The sequence below is a fragment of the Balaenoptera acutorostrata genome, chromosome 18 (genome assembly GCF_949987535.1).
Source record: "Balaenoptera acutorostrata chromosome 18, mBalAcu1.1, whole genome shotgun sequence".
In the NCBI taxonomy this organism is placed as follows: Eukaryota; Metazoa; Chordata; class Mammalia; order Artiodactyla; family Balaenopteridae; genus Balaenoptera; species Balaenoptera acutorostrata.
The window spans coordinates 9,369,250-9,384,705 of NC_080081.1; the positions used below are offsets into that span (position 1 = coordinate 9,369,250).

Consider the following 15,456-nt stretch of genomic DNA (forward strand, 5'->3'; position numbering starts at 1 on the left):
ATAATTTCAGTGATATTGACTATCACTCTTAACTAAATTTGCCTCTAGAATGAGTCATTGAAATGCAAACAATTAGCCACCAGGGCCTATCTAGGAAAGGAAAAATTATTCCAGTCTGAAATATGAGTGAATTATTCTCATTCTATGACAGATCATAAGGAAAATGAGAATAAAAATAAGAAATTAGAGGGTTTCTCTGTTCTTCCAAAATAACGTATCCATGATTTGGCTTTACCACTTCAAGTGAACTTTGAGACCATCAGATATTCAAATGCGAGTGAAAAAATTTAAAAACGAAGTCCATAGCAACTCCACAAAAATCAGGCAAAATCTGGAAACCAGCTATTTAGTATATCCAACAGGAAATATCTGAGACCCTAAAGATATGGGGTAATAATATCACTCTGCATTTTATTAATACACTGAACTGTTGTGTGTATATGTGTTTGTTGTGTGTTTATGTATACATGAAGAAGAGAGAAATAGAATTTTCAAAAAACTACCAGACAGAAGTACTCTAAAGACAATTAAGGGGGTATTATAAAGACAGGCTATCTCATAGTGTAATTGATAAGGAAAATTAATTTCAAACTTTCAAAACTCATACAGGATGTAAATTATATCATTGGAAATGTTAGGGCAAATTAGATTCTTGATAAATTATTGATGCTCTGGGGCATTCATATTTCTTACACAACTTCACTGCGTAGACGATCAAGATCAGCACTCTGATGCTGTTGTCGCCTGACTAGTGGGAGTGAGGGACTGGAAAGTGTGTCAAGGATATGGATTAATCTCTTAATCCTTTTCACTTGCTAAGTCCTTTATTATAGGTCTGATACACATGTGCTTTCAAGTCTGTGTGCTGCTGAAAGATCTCACGATGCATTTGCAAAAGGTGAAATCCTACCACCTTGAACATGGAGAATGCATATAGTGGTTCATCCTAACGAAGCTTAAGTTCTCTTCGTAAAATATAGGCTTTCAAAACCCTAAAAAGCAGGTTGGGCAGCTCTAATTCACTTGTCTTTCTGATGGCAGATGATTTTAACTCAGTTTTCCCCAAGCATCAGTCACCCTGAAATCTCCTTTCCCAGGATTCCCTGGAATCATTTTCAAAAAAGCCACATGAACTATTGTGATTAATGATGTCACCAGATCAATTCCCCAGAGCTTCCTCAGACGTCATTCCCACTTGCCCTCTTGCCATTCTGTACTTCTGCCTTATATGACATCAGTTACAGATTTTCATGATTATACCTGAAAATGAGGCATAAAAAATATAAAACACTCCACATTTGCCTTCAATTATTTAAGGGTCTCTTTGCATGATTTCGGGAGAGGAAATCTAAACAATGATCTCCAGAAGACCCTGGCTTAAGGAAAGTGAGTTGTTTGTATTGCTTTTATGGCTTTGAAGCTGACAGTAGTGTGATTATGTTGCCTTTGAAGCACTTGAGAGAAAAATAATTTAATGACCTAGGGGTGTAAATACCTAGAATGGAAAAGATGAGTGAGAATGAGTTCCACGTGTTGACAGTATGCAGTGGAAGGAAAGTCTTTTTCTCGTTGAACAAAGAGAATTAGGTTAAATGCTTGCCGTTCTCACATAATTCCTGTGGGGTGTGTGTGTGTGTGTGTGTGTGTGTGTGTGTGTGGCCACATCCCCCATTTAAACCTTCTCTCCTAGACAAAAATGCAGGTGCCCCCAGGTTTGTATTTTGGATACACAAACCAGAAAATGCCAAGGAAGTAATATTTTCTGTTTGGGGGCTGGATTTTACTGCTTTAAAACAGGAATTCCCTCTTGATGGGGTTACTTGACTTCAGGGAAAACGGGACTGGGCCAACAGCTGAGGTCTGTGTGTGAAGCTAACCGGGTAACGTCTCCTTTTCCTCCTGCCCTCCCCGTCACTAGTTGCCATGTACCGAGAACCATCTTTGCATGACGTCGGAGAAACGGTCCCAAAAGCCGGGGTGACGCCGAGTAAAAGCACAAGCGCATCTGCAATCATGAATGGAGGCAAACCAGTCAACAAAAGTAAGACGACATAGCCAGATCCTCACAGGTGTTGTGACTGACTCTCCCTGAGCACCGTTGAGTGATTTATCCTGGCCACACCCTCCTGTTCCGGGGCCCAGGAGCAGCCGGCAGTAAGCAGACGCTTGCTCCCCACTGGCTCGAACTTCTTGGTTGCAAGTGGATAAATCTCAACGTGTTGTGCCCTCACAACAGGAAGACACCTGGATAACCAGCTCAACTCAGACCATGGAATGCCCTACCAGATACGGAATGCCTTTTTAATATCTTTTCTGTGACTGTGACACTTCACGTGAATGACCTACTTCACAAGTCCACTTGATACCTTGCCTGCTGACAGCTACCCATATTCCTTTTTGAGTCCCGTTTTGGCGAATTCCATGTGTTTAAGTTCGATTTTGTAGCACACAGATACTCTTGAGTAATTTCTAGTTAGATGCTGTAAACCTGTGCTGTTATGGAGTTCTCTTCTTCCCGTTTTTACAGGGCTGCTGGCTCCACTGTCTGTGACCTTTTGCAGGGATTGTGTTCCTCTCAATCTTAACTGTCGCGGTTGGCTTAGTTGGGAGAGCGATCAGGGAAACAGAAAGCCTTCTAAACCTATTATGACACATTGCATCTATAAAGATTAAGAGTTTTGTCTCTGGCTCACACTACTGATGAAACACACATATACGCTCTGTCCAGTAGCAGATACTGTGCTCCCGAGGCCATGTGGCCGGGCTGAGAAACGGGGTCAAACGCAGTCATGAGAAGCGCTCTATGATCTGGGTTTGACATCCCCCTTAGTTTCTTTGTGTGTGTGTGTGTTTTATACATATCACAAGCTTACTGGTAATGGTAACATTTGCCTTGCCCAGCGAGCAAGACCCACTAGTTTTTGAGAAAGTGGGTCCAAAGAACTCTGTAGGCCTTGTAGGCCTGATTAAGGTTCATTTTCATCTATGAATCCTCATTATTTGGAAAAAAGGAAAAAAAATCAATAATTACAACCTACAAGAATTGCGCTACCTAAATCCATTTCAGATAGAATCCTTCCTGTTTTTAATGAACCAAACTTAATGCCATCCCCAGTTTGGGCTGCATTCCACTCATACTCAGCAGAGCATGGGCAAGGCGGCTGTTGTGTTCTTTTCTGCAGCAGCAATGCAAACGTTAGTTATAAATTAGACTTTAATATTTTTGGTGTTTAACAAGTTTTTAAACTGGACATATTAGGAAAAAAATATTTTTTTTAGCTCAGCATGCTGAGTCAGGTACTGTGTAATTCACCAGTCCATACCTCTGACTCAGCTTCTTGGGCCCCTGTGGCCCAATGGCTGAGTTAGAGGTGCCTTGCCATGATCTCAGAATGCAGTCTGTTTAATTATTCTAGATTAAAACTAAAGACAAACCAACACGTTCAAACATCAGGTTTTTGGTCCATACAATTTTTTTTTTGCTTTTCTTTGATTTTGCTTTCTTAACTTACTTTGGAATTTAATACTGCTGAATTCTGAGCTTAGGAAAGACAACGACTAAGAAAGTCCATGAATAGTTGACTCCACGGTGAAGAAACCATGCAAAATGTTCAATATTGGATAAAAAGAGTTTCAAAATGTTTGATACTAAACTGTTTGGAAATATATTTGTTAACTCTGTGTATACTTAATAAATTTCAATGTTTTCTCCTCAGAAGAGTTAACTGAGACCAAACTGAACCTCATTTATAGACAACTATACGTGGGATCAATGTACTGGCCTCTTGTTATTATTTCCATGTGGAAGGATGACCCAGTCGCCATTTTCTCCCATCTGCACTGTATTTACTGGGAAATTATTTTGTCACTGCTTTCCTAAGTCTCCATGACAGCCCTTGCCCAGCATTTAAAAATTTTGGCCTGCTTAGCTGATTAAAGATTTACTATCAATTTAACTGTTTATGCTTATTTCATTTTCGTATTGAATTCCACTTTAATAAATAAAAAGTTAGCATAACGGTTGAGTAGATTTATTGTCGATAGTGCTAAAGTACAAATACAACAAAATGATTCTTTTGACCTCTCTTGATTTCTTGTTACACCATTTTAAAGCCTATTATTTTTAACAGGCTAAGTTAAAATACATTAGATGAATTTCACTAACCAATTGTTTAGGGAAGACATATATTCCGTAATATGTGGCAACTTGAAATTCCAATTAGATGGACTTACCCTACTGTGCACGGGCGTGCACACACACACACACACACACACACACACACACACACAATCAAACAACCCCACCTATATGTTTTTGGTAATCAGCCCTACTTGCTGGTTTCTTTTTCCCCTGTAAGCTTGTTTATTGGTTTAAATTATGACAAGATTTATTTTTGTAAGTGACTGAGATTTCAGTAAATGTGTATCTCTGTTTTGTTTTTTACATGAGTTATCTATAAGGGCATTTATCCCTATGAATGGATGTCAAAATACTTTCTTCTAATATATGTTTAGACGTATTGCAGAGGGGTCCTTGTTATTTGTGATTTAGTTAGATCATTTCCTCTGTGTCTGGTCTGACCTGTTGCATGGAACAAGGACAGCACTGATGAACTGCATGTTGTAGGACCTGTGTATCAAGAACCATTGGTGTGTATTAATCTACATACAAAGAGTTTGTCTGCATTGTACAGTTTCTGTGTTGAATATCATTTGTTCTATTCATAAATACAACATATTGAATAAAATATTTATATGATGGCATATTCAAAAACACTGAACAACTTTATGTAATGAAATGGCATTGCATCACCCACAGATATAGAGAAATGTCATGTAAATAAGTTTGGTAAACTCATTTTCCCCCTTTACCATGCCAAAGAAAATTTTAGCTCTTTGACGATACCGCTCTTGCGATTTTTCCAGGATAAGATTCCACCATTTTCTCCCCTCAAAAATTGCTGTTTTAAGTAAGTGCAATCTGTCACCTTTGGTGTTCTGTACAGTAAATCTGATGGAATTCATTTGTATTTAGAGACCACCACGTGTTCTGTACCTCCATGTACATATGTCAATCTTATCAACTCTTTCCAATGTCACATTCCTTTTGCATCCATATCTGGTGTGAGAGGCTTATGTCTACTGATTTGTTATGGTAGCTGACTGTTTCACTCATTCCTCAACAATGCTCTGGAATGTTCATTGGTTTGATATTTCAGGTGACATCATTTTATTATTTTCCTATAAGTTTGCTTTCTAAAATATTTTGCTACAACTTTACTTGGAAAAATATAGAAGAGATGCAAATGGTTCCGCCTATATAAAGAGTAAAATGGAACTGAGCATCATGTCATTACAAATCTTGGAGAATTTAGAGATTCATGCTCTAAATGTTCCCTTGCCCTGAGTGTTTGGGGTAAGGGCTGGCTTCAAGATGGGCCCTCAAGACTCCTGCTGCAGTCCGTCTAATTGTTTGCCTCTTGGAGAGTAAGAAGAGTTTCTTATCACACCTGGCTAGTTGCTTAATGAGTGCCTAAAGCACTAAAACAGTCAGCTGTTTTCAGGATGACTGACATCAGATTTGGTTCTTTTTTAAAAAACAAGAAAAAAACTTCTCTCTTTTTAAGTTAGACATGTATCACTTCATTTAAAGTTTTCTCCCTAATATTAGAGTGAGAATTAACATTTGAAGGAGAGACCAGATTGACTAAGAAATCCATTTTAGAAGGAATTGAAAATCATTAAAAATTATTTTCAATGTTATTTCAGAACAAGACTATATCCAGGGCAAGCTTTTGAGCTAAACGCAGGCATATCAAACGCCAGGTGTAAATAGTATTACTTTGGAGTAAAATACATTTCATAGTGTAGCTTTCTTAGCTTACAAAGTGGCACACAGGGCCTGTTGACTCTCTCGAATACTGAGTAGGGTTTCAAAGGTTTGATAGTGAGTCTGCAAACAAAGGCTGAGTTATGTTTTTGTTTTTTCCTGGTTTTCTGTATCATTTGGTCTAATCCCCATGTTGTGTTTGCATTTGAGGTGGTGGAGGCCATTCCTTCCAATGCGCGGTAGGAATCTAGATTAGCTAAGAGTCCAGGAAGACGACAGGATATAGTGATTCTCTTAGGTCTTAGGATGTTAGTAGAATCTTATTAAAAAGTGCTTTATGGAAGAATTCCTCAGTGATGGTTAGCCAAGCAAGCAGGGTTGGTGCCAACACCATCTGCAAACGTGTCGCATCCTTCCCAGTTGACGTTAATCCCACCATAACTGCCGACCAACTTGAACAAGCCAACAAAATTTGCATATTTTCCCTCCACCTATTACAAGTTTGTTCTTGCCCTGCCTTTTTTTTGAAGAGGGAGTTTTTATCTTAGTAATGGAATCAAAAGTCAAAGTATAAAATTACATTTAAGAAGGGTAGAATTTATGTCTTTACATGTAACTATGTTTATTTTTCTCCAACTTAAACATGTAAATTAAATCACTTCTTAATAGATCTATTGATGTTTCATTGCTAGAGACAAAAATCACACATAAAAACACACACAAGAACTGTTATAGCAGACAGAAAGAGGTAAAAAGAAAATATTTCTGTTTTAAAAGAAAAATATTCATTAGAGTTTAGGTACCATGTGACTTATGCTATAATTCAGCTTTGGTTCAATAATTCATAGCTAAATGAACCACAGAATATAGCTGACTATAATAGATTTTGTCAAAAAATTTGGACAAATCACATTCTGAACTTTATAATAAAGTAATTTCTCCATATTTAAACTTCTTAAAAAGCATAAATGCTGAGGACATTTTTCTTACACGAAAATATAAGAAGGGCAGCACTCTTGCTGCAGGGATAACAAATATAGAGAATGATAAGAAAACTAAGACACACCTAGGGTAACGTGATGAGACAGGAAACTAAGGGCCGTACCAGTAGAGCGGGATGGCAAACTACTGCTCGGCTGCAAGCCAAATACAGCCTGCAATCCGTTTCTTATGGCCCAGGAGCTCAGAATGAGGTTTTTATTTTTATTTTTTCCATTTTAAAGTATTAAACGTGAACAGACAAGAATCTTCTATAGAGATGTATGTGACCCACAGTCTAAAATATTTACTATCTGGTCATTTATAGAAAGCAAGGTTCTGCAAGAGGGGAAACTGAAAGTCCATTTGTATTATGATGGCTGGATAAGGTAATGAATTCCGATGTTCATGCATCATCACATAAGGCATCAAAATTGCAACTGAACAATGACAACAGATTTGTTTGAGGCTTAAAGTGTTTAGATAGAGAAGAGGAAAGAGTACAATCTGTATTATTTCTTGACTGCTTATAGTCTCCTCATTTTACAAAAACTGATATCAATTGACATACTAATAACAGAGATACAATTTACATGGTTGCACTCCTTAATCTCAGGAGATGACAATTTTATAAATCTCTTCAAGTATGAGAACACTATTAGTACTATAAAAATCAGCATCAGTTAAATTTTCTCTTAAATAATTTTCAATATCAAATTTTTAAGTAACTCAGCAGATACATATTTTCCTTATTTTTGGTGATTTGACTTAGAAAAGTCCAAGCCACGACTCTAGAATATTTACATCATCAAGTAAAATTTCCAAGCAAAAATTTTCATCTTAAACAATATGGAAATGATTTTGTTACATTATTCTAGGATTTTACAAAATATAAATCACATATAGAAAAAAAGTGGGGTTTTTATTAGCTCTAAATATTTAAAGGTTGTCTAGACTAATGTGTATAAGTAGACTTAACTGTAAATATGTAAGGGAAGTCCAAATTATTGTACATTTTCATAATGCAATGTGAATTTCATACAGAGCAGAATTTCACCATTAAGAAAATAAACATTTTGTTCTTATTATTGAGTGAATATTTGTAATTTCTATTGCAGCCATTTCTGGATTTTTAAAAAATCCTCTGAGCTTTTGAGACTTTTTATTATAGTATCTCTTCTTGATTTCTTTGCATGCCCCTACTTTTCCAGTAAGTAATGTATCCTTATAAATAAGAATCTTTTAAGAGAAGTGAATGTATATTTCAGGCCCGTCATATATCTAACTCTATGTTGTCTTTTTAAAAGGCAAGTTACCATGGAGTAAACAGTAAAAAAATCGTATTTCTTGTGTATGTAACCCTTGCCCAGTTTTTAAAAATGTTCTAGAAACAGAAAATAGATACCCCTGAATAAAAATTCATTTTTTTGGGTTAATCCTCAGTAGGCAAATATATACTGACACAGAATATAAGCAACTTATGTCACCATTTACTAAAAATGTCGAATTTTGCATTTTTCATATCTTCCTTAATCTTGAGTCTTTTTTTGGTGTGAGTTTATTTTTAATTTTTTTCAAAGATTTTTTTTTTTTTCGATGTGGACCATTTGTAAAGTCTTTATTGAATTTGTTACAATATTGCTTCTGTTTTATGTTTTAGTTTTGTTTTTTTTGGCCACGAGGCATGTGGGATCTTAGCTCCCCGACCAGGGATCGAACCTGCACCCCCTGCATTGGAAGGCGAAGTCTTAACCCCTGGAAGGCCAGGGAAGTCCCTTGTGTGAATTTAAAGTGGGACTAGACAAATGACAAATGACTTAATGGCTAAAATGACCAGTTTTTTTTTTTCAAAAGCACTGGTGATGTAGTTTCTGCCTGCTCGCCTACCCCATGTGTGTTTGTATACCACATACCTCATGTCTCCATATGGAAATGCTGGCAAAATATGGTCAATGGATTTATGTGAGGATACGTCTTTTCCTTAGACTCTAATATGGTCTTTCATGTATAGGGGTGTGCATTTCTAACAACCGTGTAACTCAGTGTTTCTCAGCTCAGGCACCATTGATACTTGAAGTCAGATAATTGTTTGCTGTGGGAGGCCATCCTGCACCAGAGGATGTTTGCAGCAACCCTGGCCTCCACCCACTAGATGCCCATAGCATGCCCTCCCACCCCACCCAGTGGGACAATGAAACTTGTCTGTAGACATTGCCAAATGTCTTCTGGGTGGTAAAGTTGCCCTTGTTGAGAACCACTGATGTACATTAAGGTAGAAAAAAATCTTTCTGGCGTTATTTACATCAGAATTTGCTTCACTCATTTTTAATGGGTACCCAGATTTCACTGAGGCATTCAGAAATAGAAAAACATACAATGGTCTGTTTGACCTGTCCTAGTGATGATTATATATGGTTCCCTCTGCATTTATATGTTCTAATGGCCTAGAAAAATAAGAATCCAGTTCTCTGCCATGGATTGTTAAGGATATTCTGTGCCGAGCCAGATTTCACATGCATTTCCGTTCCATCCATCCCAGCATTCACAGTTTCCACAGCTACAGATTCCATTCCCTGCAATAAAGTACACAGGGGAGACATTATCATGATCGAAAGTCACCAAGTTGAAATATGTTATTCTAAACCACAGCAGTTCATAATCAAGACCATTTCATTCATCCTCTGCAGATTTTCTTATTCTGTTCTGTGGCCATCTTATCATTATCTTGTTTAGCAGCTATGGGAAATCTGATTTTTCACATAATTAATGGCATCTGCTTGATACCACCATCTGTGTATCATCTAATAGTGACCATCCTGTGTCACTCCAGGTGGCTTCCATGTCATAATTTTGTGTTCCTGTAGAGAGCAAGTTATGTCTGACTTATGAATAAATGCTAAATACCGTAAAGTCCCCTGACATAGAATGAGGTAAGCTGAGGAATCAGCTAGAAGAGGAGCCTTGTGCCACAGGGATGGACAGAGAGTGAATGTCTAGCTTAATGACATACACAAGCATTCATCTTTTACCTTCCACTAGAAACAAGGAGAACAAACATAACATGTCTCTCTTTCCCCCGTAACTTGTTCAAGCAGATGTATTTTCTAACCGATTATCAGGATTCAATAACTTGGGAGAGCAGTAGCTATGACACTGCCAAGTCTCCCTCATCCCCCCAACACACACACACCCCACTCCCTGCAGCCAACCAATACATCAACCGCCTTTGAGTTAGTGGTACCCGGGTCCTGTTTAAAATGATACTCCATTCCCTACACCAGGCTCAAAGTAAAATGGTTGTCAAGACGATTATTTTCTCTTTTCAATATATAACTGCATATGTGTGAGTTGAAGGGGTGGTTACTTTTGTCCGCCAATGCCCACTCCCCTTCTGCAGTGACTTCCTATGAAGAGTGGGTCTTGATTACCCGGACGCGCTCCTGCCCAGCTGTCTACGGCAGTACGCGGTGGGTATCATCCGTCTCTATTGCCCGCCGTGACACAGAACAGGTGGGGTAGGCTGATACTGCACCTGTGCAGATGAGCCCGTCATGTTTGTCGCACTCCCTGTCGTCACAGCCGCAGAACTCTCCCGAAACATACCATTCTTCGGCAGAGCAAACGCACTTCCCACAGTGACAAGAACCTGAAATCACAAAGGGCACTACTCGCTGTCACCACTTAACTAAAAGTTTCCGTCTAGAACAGAATATCATCAGTGCAGCGACAACAGACTTCTAATAACCTATCCTCCAAAGGGAAAAGTTTATTGAATAGCCGGTCGCTCAGAGGGGAGCCTGACTTAACTGTAATTCGTAAAGGTCATCCAGGAAAGGCTTCATTATGGATCTAGACAGTTGCAATTAGCCTTGAGCAAATGTTCCATGGCCCGGCCTGGTTGAAATGTCAGTGACAGCAGAATGTGGTGGATTCTTAGAGATGGCCTTCCAAAAAAGGTATTCAAAAATAGATGTTTTTTTCTTCTTTTTTTTTTCTGAATTGAATCATGCTTTAAAGGTGCTTGTTTTTTTAAAGGAATTGAAGAGCAAGTTCTATTAAGTGGGGACGCATTTATTAATAAAAGAAATACTAAATTATTGTGCTTACAATTCTGGATTTTTGTTTACATGATTTTCTTAAAATAGGGACACGCCTGTATATTGGGTAGCCCTTAAAGTGCTAAAAATACACACATAGTAACTCATGTATATTCAACTTATCAGGTTCCATTCTCAGGATTTCCTACCATAATCAAGGATAGCTCTAATCCCCCCAAAATGTTCATCTTTTATGAGGCTCTAGGTCCAACCACTTTTTCCATTACTTTACACATCCCCTCTTTTTAATTAATTATTTAATTAATGTCACTAATTTAAAAATTCCTCTGGTTATTAAAAACATTTTGGTTTGCTGAGAAATAATTTTATTAATTATTTAAATATGTTTAAAAGAAGAGAAAATATATCGATTAAATGGTGTCACAAAGGGAAGAAAGCTCTCGCAGTCTAAATGTCTTCATCTGATGGCCTATAAAACCCCACGTGGCAAAATTACGCCTACAACCACAGTAAAGGCACCTTTAAAATTTAAAGGAAAACACATAAAAAGGACTTTCCCTTCCTTCTATTTCCTTGGACAGGTTAGTCTTTCCAAACATGTTTTCCTTTTACTAAAAGATGCTTATCACTAAATTGTTCTGGTCAAAAATCACCTTAAGAGATTGTGAAGTAGAAAAAAGTACTTTGACCTATTTAACAAAATTCCAGACTCGGTAAGTTCAAAATACAGTCGGAGAGGGGCAGGAATCAATCATTAGTGCCTCTAGGAAGCATAGTGCTTAAAAAATGAGTTAACAAACTGAGTAAAGTGGCTAGAGAAAAGGATTTCCTCATACCATGGAATCAGGAAAGGATCTGTATAAATGTATCTCAAGCATTAAGCACCATGTGGTATTTCATATCATGGAAATGACTATCTGCATTTTAGTGGCAAAAATCCCCAATGGCCAAGTTAAACTTTCCACATTCCTTGTCATGTGGAAAATAAGGGAGTACTAGTTATGTCCTCAGAGCTGGGTTTACATTTGTTAAGTCCTTCTTTAAGCACAGCATGATTTCATTTAGTCTTGACTTGCTTCCCTGAGGGTCTTGGTTGATTTGCATTGTCTTGAGTAAAATCTAGACAACTTTCAGTTCTGATGAGTGACTGACAGCCTGATGGTTGCTTAGGAACCAGTGAGCGGGGCCTTCCAGCTCGGTCTGTGAGGAAGGCTGGCTCCCTTTTGGTCTCATTCAGGTACAGTGTTACCTTATTTTAGAAATTTATTTATCCTAGTTTTAAAGATTTCCTTCAAATTTCTACGCATGGAAGTGTTCACCATTCAACTGCTCATTTACTAAATGGTTAGCAACATATCTGCAAAAAAAAAACCCCAAAAACAAAAAAACAACTTGGGATATTTCATTGACTTTTCATTGAAATTTCCTCAGAAAGCACCATATTTCGTGCTTTATTTCCATGAGTAATTACTGGAAGAATCTGATTGTTTTCAGTTGTTTCTAAAATAGTATTTCCTTTGCCTTCCAAAATTATTTCTACAAAGCAGCAGAAGTAAATGACTTTGTCCATGATATTCACATCTTATGCCTAGGATATTTTTTTTGTATTTTGTCACAATTCATGAAAAGATCTCACATTTCATTTTTAAACTTACCTCTGGCCTTGGAACTATTTTATTACTGCTCTTGCTTCTGGAATGCTTAGCTTCAGACTATAGCAAAGTATTTTCCTAAAACTGGTAAGCTCAGCTAAAGTTAATATGGTATCATGGATAGACCATTTGACAAATAAATTCCAGTTCCAAAAGTCTACTAGTCATTGAAATACTTAAAGTGAAAAATGAGGACTGATTTTTGTATGTGCTATGAAAAAGTAGCTTTTCTCAGTCAGCGTTTTCCCCAGCTGTGTTGTTCTTTCCTGTTCGTGCCTCTCAGAGGTAGGAAATTCTTCTGCTTGTGAAACTAGGAATAGCATGTAATACTAACACATCGTGATTGTTATTAGGACCTCTTACAGCAGCGCCTTGGTTGTAAAGTGCTCTGTTTTCATCAGTAACTGGGGGTCAAACTGCCCACCTCTAGAAAGGGAAAAACTTAGGCAAAGGATTCTGTCAGACAGGCACAGGCCACATGACTGCCAAGAGGGGAGCAACTGTTCAGCTCAGCTGGCCGGGCTCCACTCACACCCGTGAGACCCAATCCAGCTGTAGGGAGCAGCTGCCTCATCTTGGCAGGATCTCTAGGGCAGTGAGTTCATGACCACAATGTCACTGACCCATTTATTGTCTTTCTTAGTATAAGGATCCTAAAGAGAGCTCTGATCTCCCTTCTGTGCTTCTCACAGGCTTCCATTCCTCGGGAATCAACCACATTTTCTCATTTGTCTTCAGAGCACCCTTAGGACACAAGAAGGGGAAAGAAATGAAATTCTTCTGCCTTCAAAGATGAGAAAATGAAAGTACATCCGTTAACCTAAGATTCCTATCTGATTCAATCTACTCTTGTATCTACCTACCTGTGATGCCTCTCCCAGGGGAAAAAAAAACCAGAAACAAAAAAACTTTCATGTAGTTTCAAAAAATGAGACGTGTGTCCCACAGATCTGCCCCGACAGCCACATCGGGTGAGGCAACTAAAGCATGGAGTGAAGACTGGTTTTTGAACCATGACTTTCACCCTTTCTCTTTTCCAGAGATGGAGAACGGGTCGGGCGGAGGGGTGGGATAGGTGGTGGAGGTACCGTGGACTTAATCTGGACGACGCATTACTCAAGTATCAACGTTAAGAGTGTAAGCGGTCATTGAGAGACATGCAGTTACAATCATTGTCACACAACGGCATCTTTAAGGATATCAGAGTGGATCACCTAGATCTGGGTTGAAGTTATCAGGGTAAGAACAGGTTAACAGGTTATTGTGTATTCTTGGATCCAAATAAATAAATCCCCAAACAAACAGCCTATAAATTATATCATGTATTCCGCAAAGGTAGCTAAGTTTAGGGGAGACCTGGCTCTGAGATCATCTCTGGTTATTCCCGCAAACAACTGAGTATAAGGGCGAGGCACCTTTGTCAGCTGCCCCATTAACAGAGTCGGACTTTCTTTTTCGTCCATCAAGCCTGACAAAATGCTGCAAACCAACATCCCAGCAAGCAGATTTCACTACTGTACTAACTCTTCCATCTGTTATGAAGGTCACGACAATGTATATCTTGTTTTAAATTTTTCTACGGAGAGATTTATTGTCTTGGCTCTAAATTTGTAAAGAAATAAAACGCTATTTCTTCATCGTCTCCTGAGGTGACGGCTTTATTCACAGCTCCTGGGGAGCACACATTTCAGCCTCGTTTTTTCTGCTGGAAACACTCAGCCGGGTCTGGGCTGCTAAGTGCGGTGCCCTGGGGATCTCAGGCCCACTACTCACACCTGCCCCGTGATCGGAGAAAGAAAAACACTCGATTTTCTTTGTGAAAATCGGGGTGAGGGGTTTTCATTTACAAATTTGAGGACAAAGTACATGGCATTCTGGCAAGTCCATAGATGTATCCAGAAATACATGGCCCCAGTTTAAATAACTTGGAAGGGATTTCCTTCTCTGCCACCATGTTGAAGACCCTTAGTGTGTTTCATGAGCTGCTTTTCCTGTGGTTCTCGGGGTGGGGGTTGGATGATGCCCTCTATGGGGACAAGGATAACTTCTGCATCCCCACTATTCTCTGAAAGACACAGGTCCACGATCTCACTTGTAGCGCCTTTCTTGCTCTATGGTCCAGCATGGATTCTTCCAGGATAGGAAGAAAAGAAAGGAGCCCACAGCCAGCTGCTGCCAACACTAGGCATGCCACCATCATCACTAACAGCAATCTCAAAACGTACAGCCTCGAGGCAGGTTCTACATTTCCTTCTGAGTTTAAAACTCTCTACCCGTTGAAGGAAAAACAAATAGTTTAGACAAAGATGCTTTCAACTCTTCATTGATACATGGATATATTTCCCACCACCCAAAGCAAACAATTAGAAAAGGTGTTAACTAAAGAGATTTTCTTGTTCTGTTTTGTTTCATTTTGAGGAAATGCCTTTGGGCCAATATTTAGTCAACCTATTTTTTTCTTTTTTTTTTCTTTTTTTACATTTTCTACATTTATGAGGCTAAAAAATGAGTCACTCTCCTAAGAATGTAATGACTTTAATAAGAATGTTTATTTCTTGAAAAGGGACAACTCCTCCTTTGGAATGACAGAGTGCTATTCACTAGTCCGGTGAGCATGGTTTTGTGTTTTCTTCCAGCACCCGCAATTGGACATAACTTAGCCAAGACCTGCTTAGGGACACTGTTAATGATGTGATAGTGTGTCTCGTAAACAGATACATACACAGCTGCTGGTTTTTAAAATAAATATAAACAAGCACACAAATTTTTTAATATGAATTAAAATTCATATTAAAAAATTAATTTCTTGGGCTTCCCTGGTGGCGCAGTGGTTGAGAATCTGCCTGCTAATGCAGGGGACACGGGTTCGGGCCCTGGTCTGGGAAGATCCCACATGCCACGGAGCAGCTGGGCCCGTGAGCCACAATTGCTGAGCCTG

The 15,456-nt window shown here is 38.6% G+C and overlaps 2 protein-coding genes across 6 annotated transcripts in view; one reads left to right on the forward strand and one right to left on the reverse strand.

Moving 5' to 3' along the window:
* FGF14 (fibroblast growth factor 14) overlaps positions 1-3,956 on the forward strand; it is a 621,331-nt gene extending 617,375 nt beyond the window's left edge. For all 4 annotated transcript variants that reach the window (XM_007196803.2, XM_057532955.1, XM_057532954.1 and 1 more), the window contains one exon: positions 1,919-3,956. In XM_007196803.2, coding sequence (XP_007196865.1) covers positions 1,919-2,055 — 137 coding nt within the window. In that variant the 3' untranslated portion in view covers positions 2,056-3,956. The remainder of the gene's footprint in view (positions 1-1,918) is intronic.
* A 65-nt stretch (positions 3,957-4,021) lies between these two features.
* The window catches only part of ITGBL1 (integrin subunit beta like 1), a 224,436-nt gene continuing 213,001 nt past the window's right edge, over positions 4,022-15,456 (reverse strand). For both annotated transcript variants that reach the window (XM_007196804.2, XM_057532952.1), the window contains 2 exons: positions 10,341-10,454; positions 4,022-9,381 (listed from right to left, as the gene is read on the reverse strand). In XM_007196804.2, coding sequence (XP_007196866.2) covers positions 9,290-9,381; positions 10,341-10,454 — 206 coding nt within the window. In that variant the 3' untranslated portion in view covers positions 4,022-9,289. The remainder of the gene's footprint in view (positions 9,382-10,340; positions 10,455-15,456) is intronic.